Source organism: Pleurodeles waltl, chromosome 5 (assembly GCF_031143425.1).
Source record: "Pleurodeles waltl isolate 20211129_DDA chromosome 5, aPleWal1.hap1.20221129, whole genome shotgun sequence".
Lineage (NCBI taxonomy): Eukaryota > Metazoa > Chordata > Amphibia > Caudata > Salamandridae > Pleurodeles > Pleurodeles waltl.
In genome coordinates this window covers 1,769,310,336-1,769,323,916 of record NC_090444.1, presented here as the reverse complement: position 1 = coordinate 1,769,323,916, position 13,581 = coordinate 1,769,310,336, and the positions used below count along the sequence as shown (strand labels likewise).

Below are 13,581 nucleotides of genomic sequence, written 5' to 3'. Positions count from 1 at the left end.
TCACAATTAAAAAAAAATGTACTCACTGATCAATTCCACTTGATTGCCATGTTGTGATGACTCTTGAAACATTCCCAATTGGTCGGACACTGTAAGAGAAACAGTGGAGCTGTTAGTGCTAAGAAATAAATGACCAAATAGAAGATATTAGGTATATGCCATATTAATATCTTCTGAATAAAATATTTATCTGGAAGCATGCAGGCAAAGGTTTATGCAATGGTTTGATAAATCAAGTAGAAATTATCAAAAAAGGCACTTTTTAAAGTATAAAGTGAATATATATATTTTTACTTTTGAGTGGCATGTCTAATGACAACTAAAAGTTGGTGTTTGTGTTGTACTTTTCTCTGGTGGTGATTGAGAGGTCTGGGTGAGTTGATGAACCAGAGTCTGTCAGAAGGTGAGTGGTTTTTACTTTAAACATCTGTTTTGAGAGGCATAAGTTTAGATGTGATTTGCTAACACTAAAGACTTTTATAAATGCTCCGCCTGCTCACCGTCTATTGCCAAACTTGTGTTCAGGCTCGCCATGGGGTGATGCTGGTGGGGCCTTCCGGTGGAGGAAAGACGACGGTCAGGAAGATTTTGGAAAAAGCTTTGGCGATTTTACCAACACTTCCCACAGACACGTCGATGAGCAGCTCTGCTGTGCAGGTAACAACATCCCTGTGAATACACGAAACCTGGTTTCAAATGGCGATAAAATTCAGCCAGCATCTACAATAAACACCGCTGCTCTCAGAGGAACCACCAAGAGGTTCGCCGCCGCTTGTCTGATGGGGATTAACCCCTGGTGGTCCGAGATGTCTCCCACACGAGTGGAATAATTTGTCACGAAAGATATTCCCATTTTGAAGTTTGTTGGACAAACAATCAAGGTATTTACTAGAGACCAGGTTACGACCGGTTGAATTCGTATAGAATGGTAAACTCTCATTGAAGGGGTCCCGAGTATAGTTGGAGACTTGTTTCCCTGTGTAAAGTGACTGTAACATGCAATCTGCGAGGCATTTAAGACTGGGTTTCTCATGTCAGTTTCGCTGTACTGTGGCAATGATATTGAATCTGAACTTTTCATAGCAGTATTAAAGGAGCTAAGTAGTAAAGTGTCTCTAATAACGTCTGCACTATTTATTTTCACCGTGGCATAAACAGTATACATGCAGATCTGCAGAGCGCTACATGCTAGCAAGTCATGTAGTCCACGGTGCATCTGTATATAAGGTTTATGCCCTGTTGTTTTCTTCAGATGTAGTTATTTTGAAAAAGTATATTACCAAAACCAGGATGCAAGAGGTTAGATTGGGTAGTAGGGTAACAGAAAGTTCCCTGACATTCTAACATTATATTGTCGATTTCACTGCAGTGTATGAATACAAGTGTGAATGTGCCTTTATTAGTCCAGTTACTCTGACACTAGTGAAGCACATTTCCACTTCTATGGCATAAATATAAATATGTGCATACATTCTTGTCCTTACTAATAAACATGCCTGAAAATAATCAGTTATAAGTTGATGAAAACGCAAGGATGGATTTGAGAAGTAAACCTGTGGTGAGAGTGCACGAGTATTAGTACACGGTGTGTGCAGACAGTCTCCAGGGGAGACATACCAGCACACAGAGAGTGATGGAACCCATCCCTATGAGCCACAGTTGAGAAGACTTCACTTAACGAGTCAAGGCTTGAATCCTTGTGTTAATCACGATGTCTAGTTTTCCCCCGAAAGTGTGAGTCGAATTTTGGCACATAGATAAGGAATTTGGGAAAAGAAGCTTCTGATAACTCTATGATCCACTTGAGAAGGTTCTGAATCCCCAGTGGGTTCCAAAGCTGGTTTTGGTTGGCGGCTGTGATGTGCTTCAATCTATGAAGATTCTGAAGTGATTGCAAATTTTACATTGGAACATAGTAGAGATGGCAGGCCAAATGCAGAATTCAGCTGAGCGGGTGATGGGTGAGTTATTACTAGAAATTACAGCAGTAACATCGATATCAGACATGATGGTCCAAGAAGTCTTCACGGTATCCTCTGCGCGAGTCAAGCATGAGAACTGTGGAGAGAGGTGACTCCACGCTGAAGGACTTGCTGTTTGGATGCTTTTTTTAAAGGTGTTCGCAGCAGTGGCAGCTCTTCAAGAAGAAGGAAATTTTACTTTCATGGTGATTGGAGAAAATAAGCAGTTGCAAAGCCAAAAGATGTGGCTTTACTTTGTCACTACTTGTAAACAAAGGCATTGACTTGTGCAGGTTACAAGCATGCAGAAATGTTGTTACACCTGCCTTCTTGGCTTTGTGAATGCTGGGCTACAAAAAAAGTTTTGCTTTCTGTATAGAATACATTTAGGGGACAAAGAAATTAAAAAGACAAGCAGAGTGTAGTATGCAAATGTGAAATAGTCCTCCTTGAATTCCAATAGATGCAGTTCCTGCAAGGTGGAAGAATACAACAAACTAGCCAATAGCATGCCTTACGAGAGTCATACTCCTGTGGGTGGAGTCAAACCCACCCTATGTATATTTCGAAGATCTGGTAATAATGGGCCAAATGTACAAAATTGCAATTTTGATTTTCTTAAATAGTGACAATAGAAATCGCTATTTAAGAAATGCAAAATGCTATGTCCAGAGATACTGATTTCCTGATAGAGATTCCTACAAAGTAGGAGTCGCTATTAGGAAATCTGTATTAAGAAATCCCGTTGCATTTCAGTCAATGGGTTGGGTTTGCATTTCCTAAATACGAAATCGCTATTTAGGAAGTGCAAAACAAGGGATGGCAATGGGCAAAAAGCCCCACTTGGTGCACCCCAAAAATTAGGGGTGCACCTGTAGAGCACACATGTGCCCAGTGCTTAATTTGTAAATAAAAAGGTGCCGGTGCGCACAGCCCTCCTCTTAAACACGGGGTTGCTGCATTTAAATGTGCGAGCACGGAATTCTGAGGCAGCTAATTCTGAAGCCATCTCGGGCCTCTTCAATCCATTTAAAGCCACTCCCTGACCCTTCAGCTCAATCTTGAAGCTTTCTGCTTTCTCCCATTGTGACGCTTTTTCTTTTTTCTCTTCCTCTGTCTTTCCCATGTGTCTTTTGCTCGCAGCAAATGCTTGAGGCAGAAGACTAAGCCCTGGCCCTCAAAAATAAGTGCCGGTGCTCAGCACTGGAAACAATAAGCACAAATTAAGCACTGCATATGCCTAAGGGGTGTGTGTGTGCTCTATTGCAATTTAAAAAAAGTACCTTTGGGTGCCTTTTTAAAAATTGCACCTGGTTACCACCGACTTCAAGTCGGTGGTAATTGCATCTCCTAAGTGCCCTTGTTGTATTTAGGAAATGCATGGTACACCAGAATAGGAATTGCAAATAGGAAATCCCTATTTGCGATTTCTTAAAGGCCTTTGTACATAAGAAAAGTCCATTTTGCATTTCCTAATGGCTCGAAATACCGACATCTGTACATCTGGCCCAATATGTATTGCAGATAGCTGTGTTGTCAAGCCAGACCTAACAACAGCGTCTTATGTGGCTCTCAGTCTTGACAGGTGGTAAAGTGATGGCGGGCTTGGGATTCGTAGTGCAGCCGAAAGAGTGGAGGGAAGTAGCCGCACAAGGGTGAGGTGCGTCTCAAGGATGTCAATGGATTTCAGTGGGACTTGTTTTCTCTGAGTTAGGCTTCTGATAGTGCTGCAATGAATGATTGCACTGCCATACATCAGAACAACCTCGTGATAGGCACTCTTAGGACACAGGAGTTTTATCCCCACCAAGGAAATTGCCAAAACACATGTACTTTATATTGTGCCTTATCAAGCATTTCTTTGCTCCAAATACTCACTTAATATACAAGTGGAATTTGTCCAACTAGGGTTAGAGACTCTAATGTTTTTTTTTTCTGTGTGAAATTCTTCAGAATTCGTCCAAGAGGGGAAAAGTGGAGACTTTTGTTATCAATCCGAAGTGCGTCACACTGGGTGAGCTCTATGGCGAGATCGATCCCAACACCATGGAGTGGTCCGATGGGCTCCTGGCCGCTGCGGTCAGAAAATTTGCTAAACACTCCAACAAAGAGCATGACCAAGAAGATGCAAAGAACCGTCCGTATGCAGGGGATGGGGTCTTCCCAAGTGTGAGTTTTACACCTTAACATGCATTATTTATTTATTATGTTTGTCGATCCTGCAGTTTGAACGGAAGGAGGGTAAGTGAGTAACCGGAAATGCACCAAGTGGCCTTATGACCAGTCTGCAAAATGGTTTTATGCATGGTGAACACATCAAAAGTTATTGTTTAATTGGAAGTTTGTCGATGTCTTCAATTTTAAGAGGTAAAATGTTGCCACTGCCAGGTGGAGGTTTTATGTGTAACCAGGGGTCGAAGTGCATTAAAACAAAGCATGGGGACTATAATGCTGCTTGCAGTGGGGTGGGGGTCAGCTTGGGGGCAGGGTCAAAGGTGAGGCAAAAAATATATAATTTTCTGTAAGTTTTTTGGTCTTTCACCCTTTCAGGTAGCTACATATAAAATAACGTGGAGCTTAAATGAAAAAGGGAAATGTACCCTAGTGCACTATGAAACCTGTATTCGTTAATGCACTGCAGAGATTTGTGTCTAACCAGAGAGCAATAGAATTAAGTCTTGGTTGGTGCAGTGGAGAAAAGTGACTTGTGTATATTTAGTGGTACGAGGTCACAGCCTGTGACAGAAAGCACTGTGACTATGTAATTCATTATTTTAACTCATTCAGTGTGTCGGACGACCAGGAGACATCCAACCCCACACTGCTGATGTGCGTCAGATGGCTCCCGGCCATCCACGCACACAGCACTGGAAATCTCTCTGGTGCGGGCACCAGAGGGATTTCCTGCACACAGCAACAGCCTCTGGGGCTGGGGGAGAGCTTCCCCAGTTCCTGAGGCTGTTCCTTTGTTTTCAGTGAAATGACGATCAGCGCTCATGGCGCACTGATGTCATTTCACTGAAAACTAAAGTGAAATGAGCCGGTTGGCTCATTTCACTTACCCTGCCTCGGTGCTCGTGGGACTATCTTAGCGCCTTGAGCACCGATGCAGATGGGAGAGGTATAATTGGATAGGGGAGAATCTCCCCTTTCCAGTGGTACTCCTTCCTAGTGGATTCCTGCTTTGGGATCACCGCAGGAAGACGATCTCCAAGCAGGAATCCATCACAAGACACCATGGAGGGGGGAGCAGCCCCTTGGGCAAGAGCTTTTGCTCCCCCCTGAATGTTTTTAGCAATATTCAGCCAAAATGAGGGTAATAGCCCTTGATCTACCCCCCAAGGGGTGGAGGAGCAGAGGGCAGAAATGCTACTAGGCACCAGGATATTTTTCTTTTTTTATACATAGTGTTGGGGGATGCCCAAAATGGGCAAGGCCATGCCCCCACCCAATATAAATGGGGACTAAAGTATTTCTGCCCCCACCCAGGGGGGCAGATAGGGGCAATAGCCACTGATCTGACCTCCTGTGGGGGCAGAAAGTCCACTATGCACCAGGGATTATTTTTTGAATACGTATGGGTGGGTGCTACCCAAAATGGCGGTGCCCCCACCCCTAACAAGAACACAAATGTGCACAGTCCTTCTGCCATACCCTCCCTGCCCCTCCCCAGGGGTTATTATCCCCAATTTGCCTCCTGGGGGAGGCAGAAATCCCACCAGACTGCAGGGACTATTTTTGCCCAGAATCGGCAATGGCAGTGCCCCGGTCCTCCCCCCCCCCCCCAAATATGGCCACAGTCTTTTTGCCCCCCCCCCGGTGGGCAGATGGGGATTATTACCCACGATCTGCCCCCGGGGGAGAGCAGAAAGCCCACTATACCAGGGAAGATCTTTTTAAAAAGAGGGGTGGGAGCATGGCTGTACCCCTACTCCAAATAAATGAGGGCAAAGTCTTTCTCTCCCCCTTGGGAGGGCAGATGGGGGTAAGTACCCCAGATCTGCCCCCGGGGGGGTGGGGGCAGACATCCCTCTAGATGCCTGGGAATTTAAAAAGAGAATAGAGGGTTGGGGGCTGCCCACTACCGTGGTCATGGTTGTGCCCCCCACTCCAACTGAAGGGGGCACAGTCTTTCTCCCCCATCTGCGGCTAAAGCATCTCATCCTGATGGCAAGCAAGAGGACATTAAACTCTTGTGGGTGTTGGTTATACATATGAGCCAGGAGAACTTGGCTAACTCCTAGTATTGTCCCACTTACAATGAACGGCTGCACTTTTTAGGCTTGGGAGGCTGCCACCTGGAAAAACCTACCAGATCCAGACTCTTCTGAAAACTAGACCCCTGGGGGAGTCCAGGGTGGTGTGCTTCACATGCACCTTACACCATTGTCGTACCCACAGTCCCCTGAAAACCTCCAACTTTGCCTGAGGACACGCATTTTCCATACATTTCTGTTATGAAAACTTCTGGAATCCACAAATTTCCTACCACCCAGCATTGCCCCACCTATGCAGATAAAAACTCTGCCCCACTCGTGTGGGTGGGTCTAGTGCCACAAGGGGAATGGATCAAACCAAGGACAATGGGGGTCCTTGCATGGAGACTCCTATTGACCTCGGTTGGATCTGTTCCTGTTGCTGGTACAACCCCTATATTTCCCCTCAACCAGAAGGGTCTAGCGGACATAACAGTATATTGGTTTTGTCAATATCCCATAGTGACAAAAAGTTACAGATGAAAATGTGGCCACAAGTGCCCGTTTTTTCCTAATTATTTTCAATAAACAAAAACTCAACAGTTATTTTCCTTGGGAAAACCTTGAGGAACCTACACATATGACCCCTTGCTGCATTTAGAATTGTGTCTACTTTCCAGAAATCTATAGCGTTTCTGGATAACGCATGGGTTTTATACTGTTTTCCACCACAAACCAGAGGTTGAGGGCACAAAAACAGGGAAATAGGCTACCTCTTGGAAAAATTAAAAATGCAAAAACTATGGTACAAAATTTGCTTTTTTAATTTAGCTATGCATGTTCCTAAAAGCTGGGGAGATGGCGACTTTAGTACAGTACAGTATCAGTTGTTGATTGCATTTTTAGGGGAAAAAACAGACACTTTTTTTGCAAAACAAATTAGCTATATTTTGGCTAATTTCTCAGTCCCCTCCAGTGGACTCCACAAACCCTGGGTGCATTTAAAATCCCTAAGATGTAAAGGGACCCAAGTTTGGTGTGGATAGCTTATGTGGACAAAAAGATATGGAGCCCTATGTCTGACCTACCCCAAATAGGCAAAAAAGGGCACAGCACCAGGGGGGGGCATAGCCCTCACAGCAAAATGGTTCACCTTGCATTACACACAGTACAAGATAGACTGCTACAAAATGCGCAAAATGTTTAGGATAAAGTGGTGCTTCCAAATATATACATTTTATTAATACCAAGAGTGTACGTAATGCAATATTTTTTACATTACTGTCCCTTCAACACCTCTAAGTTTAGTAAGTGCAATATAAATACAATTACAATTAATAGCATGCACTTCACTGCCCAGTTGTTAACCCTTTGCACTACCACTCAAAAAGAATAAATCTTTATCATCACAAAGCTTTGAGTGATTAGGTCAATTAAAGCAGGTACCAGCTCCAAAACATCCTGTATATTTGGTTTGTTCAGCTCTCTGCAGGCTTCAGTTTCTCCTTACATAAGACTCACTGAATGAAACGTCAGCTGAGGCATTTAAACTGTCGGAATTAACCATCCCCGGGTCGGTTGTCTTTTAACAAAAAGTAGGTGAACGGTGTTTTATAAATCATAAAAGTATGAACCCGTCGTGCCCCTCTGATCCCACCCACGTCAACCCCTATGTGTAGTGTAGCATGTAAATAATGTGGGGCTTTAGAACTTATATTTTTATTTTTGTCAGCTAAAAAGTCATAACAGTACATGAATAAAAGAATCCTTGCATGATATAAAAAAGGAATAAAAAAGAAAAAGTGAAATTAGATATTAATATTTTAAAAAATTGAGAAAAAAGAAATACAGATCAAAAACGTATATATTTTTATTTATTCATTAATTTATCCACCCACCTCCTCTAGGGACTCAATTAAGGCCACAGTGAACAAATGTGAAAATGGACTAAGTAGTTACAGTAGACGAGTGTTGTGGGCCTGTTTCAGAATTATTTTGCAGTCAGTTACTCTTGTTAGTACTCCTAGCTTACTCATGGAATTCATGAGTTAACTAGGAATACTACAAGGGTAAGCCACACCTACTCATGTTACATGTTTGTGATTCGAGCCATCAGCCTCAATGTTTCCTGCCAGATGGTGTTGTAATGTAGCTTACACTTCTGTAGGAGATCAGTTTCCACAATTTTCTAGCCAGATCTTTGCACCACGGGAAACATCCTCTCTCAGGATTTAGTCAAATGCTCAGAGGTGATTGTGGCCACCATACAAATATTTTCATGGCTTCCACTGAGCATTGAGGCCTGTAGTGGTAGTGAGAAGCTATATCATAAGGACACTTTGCACAGATCCATAGAGGAGCATTTACTAGGAGCACGCAAGGCTGACCCACGAGTGACAAATCCAAGGTACATTTTTAGCCTAACCACTGCATAGATAGTCCCTCTCTAGGTTTTTTTTCTGTAAATTTAACCCAGGTGGACATCCTGAAAAAGTGGCATGGATGTGGCATGAGTGGTCCATCACTGGTCTCTCCTGTGCCACCATAGAAGCCCAGTGCATACAGTTTGATAATGTAATACTAACTTACTCTTATATAAAAACATAGTTAAAGTGCAAATACTGTCACAAAATACTGTTAATAAGATGTTAAATAACATCAAATTGCTGGGTGGTGCTAAAACAAAGCAGCAATCATAAGGACCTCCCCACCTGATCATCCTTTCACCACACCAAGATAGCCCTTATACAACTTTGTAATAATTAAGCCTAAAGGTACCACATCCATCCAAAGCAGTGTAATTGACTAGCGATATGAGCCTAGAGGACAGTCTTCTTAAGGAATGTACACCTTCTACCATGTTACCAAAGATTTTCCTATAAAAAGTGCAATTCCTATAATAGTTGGTATTGGTTGTTTATATCAACCACATGGAAATCGGGAGGTACTAAAATGAAAAAGTGATAGTAATTACTACCTGCATTCATTTGTTTTTCTTAGGGCTCCACTCTGGATAATGATACAGAACAAACAGAAGCTGTAGGAGCTAAATATCCTGTTGAAACTACAGAACACCTGGAGAGAGCTCATCACCGTAAGTCTGCTTGTAATAAGACATGAGCTAGTACTCCATATCATGCACAACAAAGCGATTACTGTAGGTGTGTGATTGTCAAAATAACCTTTTTGGACTTGTTAGGTAAAATGTGGTGAGCATCTTCTTGAGGCATCACATCTTTGGAAAGGCTTTGTTTGGATAAGTGTGAGTCAAGCACCTATAAATGGCAACTATTTTTCTGCCATAATCCAATGTGTATGTTTGAGGGCATGCCCTGTGGATGGATGCATTTAATTCAGGATCAACTGTGCAGTGAAATCCTACAGTGAAACATCATGGGAAACACTAAAGAGAACCATAGCAATGTGGGGAGGAGTTATCAACACAAAGATGGAGGTCTCAGCCATAGATCTTTCTGAGGAATGAATATTAGCAGGTTAGTAAATGGACAGCTTACCAGGGGGTGATTTCCTTTAACACATAGTGAAATGTTTTTGTTTATCAATAAAACTTTAAAATCACTTGTTTATATTGTTCTAAAAAAACATAATATTTTTCAAAGTGTACTTGACTCTAGACTTATCGCTTTTAATCTAAGCCACTCAAACTCTACCTTGTCTCAGTATATTTATTTAACACTAGTTACACATAATACATATTGTTTCTTCAAGAGAATCTTCATCTTTGAAATAGCCCAGCTTCACGTTGGCACCAAAGATATATTTTTGATAGATCTATGGTGCCTTTAAGCACCACTTGTCCCCAGCTGTTGCTGGGTATGGGCTGAGTGCATTAATAGCTCCTCACCGCCATACGCTCAGTTCCATTTACCCTCCCACAGGTATCAGAACAAGACAAGTCGCTGCAAAGGGTTCCAGTGATCAAGCAACTTGACATTTGTATTGGTTCATTTTTAGTTATCTGTACTCTACATCTGAGTAAACATCTCTGAGATTCAAATGTTGTCATAGGTGAAAAAAGATACGTTAAAAACTGACTAATTTGAACGTTCTAATGGATGATGTTGAAGGCCAGGTGCTCCTGGAAAATAAAACTGATGACAGTTCAAACTAAAGGGTCAAGACACGTTTCACTCAAGTGAGTTAATGTGCTCGAGTTCTGAAATGTTGAGATTTGTGGAACTTGACTAATCTGATGTAGAAGTAGGACATGCTTTTGCGAGGGATATGGGAGCTTTTATGACAGTGAATCTGTAGAACTCTGTTGGTGGTGTGATCAGCATCCTTAGACCATAGTTGTGCTTTACATAAGGCTTAGCAAAGGTTGTGTATCTTTGCTGCAAGAAGATATGCAGCAGTGTTGGTTATTTTTTGTGAGGAAAACAGAAAAACATTCATTTTAGGTGATCCCACCAGTCTGACTCCGTTTTAGAAGGGATTGATATATAAAGTCAAACTGAGACTTTGCAGTGTGTTCCAAGTCTGCCACAGTTAATGGCCTCTCCATTTGAGTCTCTTCTTAGTTACTATTTCAGATACCCCTGCCTTTCAGGTAGCAATACCTCCAGCAATAACTCCAGCCAGATGAGTGGATTACTAATAGGTATTCTCAGATATTTCACATTTGCTTTTGTTTAGTTGAGTCATGAAGGGGCTTCAGTGGTAATTCCAACTTTGTTGTGTAAGGTTTATCAAAGAAGCATGTACAATAACCTTATTACTTTAACCCATCATATTCTTCTAAGGAAGAAGGCAGGTTGCACAAAGAGAACTATTAGTCATTCTGTTCCAAAGATAGCTGAATACAAAATGGGCAAGCAACTGGTGATTGGCTACAGAATTTGTTGAAAGGTTGTAGCAATGACTAACTAAAATGTATCTTACTAGAATGAGACATTTTATATTAGGAGGTAGATAATACATTTTCCCCTGAGCAACCAACCATGGGAATGACAGCAACTACTTCTTTTTGCAGCCACATGGTCTTCTTTAAATAACTTTGCTAACCATTACTGTCCCAGCTTAGGCTCTAAAGCAGAAACACTGGTAGTAAGATCTGTGGGAGATCACATTTTTGCTAGATGGTCACATTAGCTATTGGGTTCGACCCATTGTGTCCCCCCAGATGTTTTAAATTAGATCACTCAGTTTTTGGAATTTACTGTGGGCCCGTCTCATTACTTGAGTCTCGCTCACAGTAAATTAATGATAAATGGACTGATAGTGCTAACCATCAGTGTCCACCCTTTAAGATCAGACCACTGCTGCACAGCTAGGGTAAGAGGCTCTGGGCTTGTTACACATGAGCACATGTGCATACATGTGCAGTCTGTGACTGTGAGAATACTGTCTTGCGCAGCCTGATATTTGCGCACACAAGGTCTTTGGAAGAAGGGACTCTTCAAGAATTAGTACTGACTTGGGAAGGGCGGTACTACATGAGTGGGCATTCATAGTGTGGGTCTGTAGTGCTTATGTTTTGTGTTGCTTACACTGCATTGCATGATGTAGGTGAAATTTGCACTAAAGTACAGTTCTGCCCTTCTTAGATCATCAGTGTCCAGGTATCAGTCTAAGGGTAAACATGCACTCCACGTCTAGATGTCGGGTCCCTAGCATCATACATTCACTCCTTATGGTTCTTCAGGAGTTGTCATATTTCCCTGGCTCAGCTCCAGACCTTTGTCCACCCCTACTGGGCCAAGGTAATTACTCTGCTCCCCAACAGGAGGATCAAAGCCACTCATTGTGCTTGACCCATTTCCTGGAAAGGAAAAGAATGAGGAAATCTGCATTTGTTAATTAGTGTGTCACCCTGCACCTTCCCACAGAAACATATTAGAAGGGCCAGCCCTTTGAAGACAACACAGGAGGGACTCACCTTTGATGTTTTGGTGGGAAGGCATCAGGCAGTTGGTTTAGCTAGGGGAGCACCTGAGGCTCTGAGGGAAACTCTTTCCATAGACAACTTGAAGTCACCATATTGTATTGTCTAAGAATGCTTTGCAGGAGGGTTGGAACAGAGGCACACTGGAATTGTCAAGGTCTGCCTGGCTTCTAGACATTTCAACCCCCTTGTAAAATCCAGTGCGCAAGGGAGACACTGATTAGAAGTCACTGGACCTGGGGGCAATAGTGGCAAAAAGAATTCCCAGCTAGAAGGTGAAGCCACCTTTTGCCCTGTAAAGCTAGACATTGGGACTTTGGGCCACATTTAAAGTTTGGAGGGCGGCTACTCTGTCACATATGTGACGGATATCCCTTCTACCGTATTACAAGTGCATTGTATCCTGTGGCATGGGAATACGGCAGAAAGGTTATCTGTCACATTTGTGATGAAGTATTCCATCCTCCGACTTCTAAATCAGGCCCTTTGACCCCAGGACTATGATTGGTCCAGGACCAGTGGCGCTCGCCCCTTATGGACTCTGGCAAACTGTTGGGGCAGTTGAGCTACTAAGATACTCTGGAAGAATCCTCGAGGACTTCTGAGGACTGGCTTTTGACTCCCCTGGCATACAGGTGCATTGTAACTTGGAGCAATGGAGCTGCTAAGATACTCTGGTTAGTTCCTGTGGGACTATTGCAGGTACACCGTTTAAGTTGGATTTCCTGCATGGAACTTTGTAGCACAATGTCAATTGGCATTCAAGCCTGGGACAGGGGAGTTTTTTGTGCGTTACAGTGTTATGTTTTGGGTCTGTTTGGAGAGAGGGGCAACTTGGGGGAGATAAGGGTGCGGTTCATGGGGAGTCATAGACTGACTGGGAACTTGGAGCATTTAGACACCTTTAAGCACACATGGCCACCTCCTTTACTGTGCTGACCTGGAACATTAGAGGCATGGCAACTCTAATGTGGCGGCACAGAATTTACTCCTTGATAGAGGGGACCTAAGATGGGCGACCCATTTCTTGTACACGATACAGGCCTAGATCGATATATTCCATCACTTTTGGAAACTCAAGGAGTGCAGACCACTAAACATTTTCTTCCCTGGACATTACAACTCAATGGTGTCTGGTGAATGGGTCACCATGGGGAAGCTGAATTCTCCTATTACGCACTGGTCAATCAGGTGCACAGCACAGCAGGCGCAATTATATGTTTTGCAACTCAGATTTTTGCCCCACATCCATGACTTTGAATACTTGGGCTAAACCCTATCAGACCATAGTTTCCTTAAAGTCACATTTAGATGGGGAAAGTCCTGGGTTGCCATACCGACATGGAATTTGCAGACAGAGGCACTACGTGAAGTGGCATATAGAGATTCCATAGACATCCACCTCACACACATTTTAACGAAAACATTGGGTTGGCGGGCACCCAGTACCTAGAGTGGGACGCCATGAAGGTGGTCATGAGGGGACACTGTATACACACATCTTGGGGGGCGAGGTCCA

The 13,581-nt window shown here is 43.0% G+C and overlaps 1 protein-coding gene across 1 annotated transcript in view; it reads left to right on the top strand.

Moving 5' to 3' along the window:
* The window catches only part of DNAH14 (dynein axonemal heavy chain 14), a 923,784-nt gene that overhangs the window by 390,138 nt on the left and 520,065 nt on the right, over window positions 1-13,581 (top strand). Inside the window, exons 37-39 of the mRNA XM_069236199.1 lie at window positions 526-657; window positions 3,915-4,130; window positions 9,158-9,251. Of these exons, the coding sequence (XP_069092300.1) occupies window positions 526-657; window positions 3,915-4,130; window positions 9,158-9,251 (442 nt within the window). The remainder of the gene's footprint in view (window positions 1-525; window positions 658-3,914; window positions 4,131-9,157; window positions 9,252-13,581) is intronic.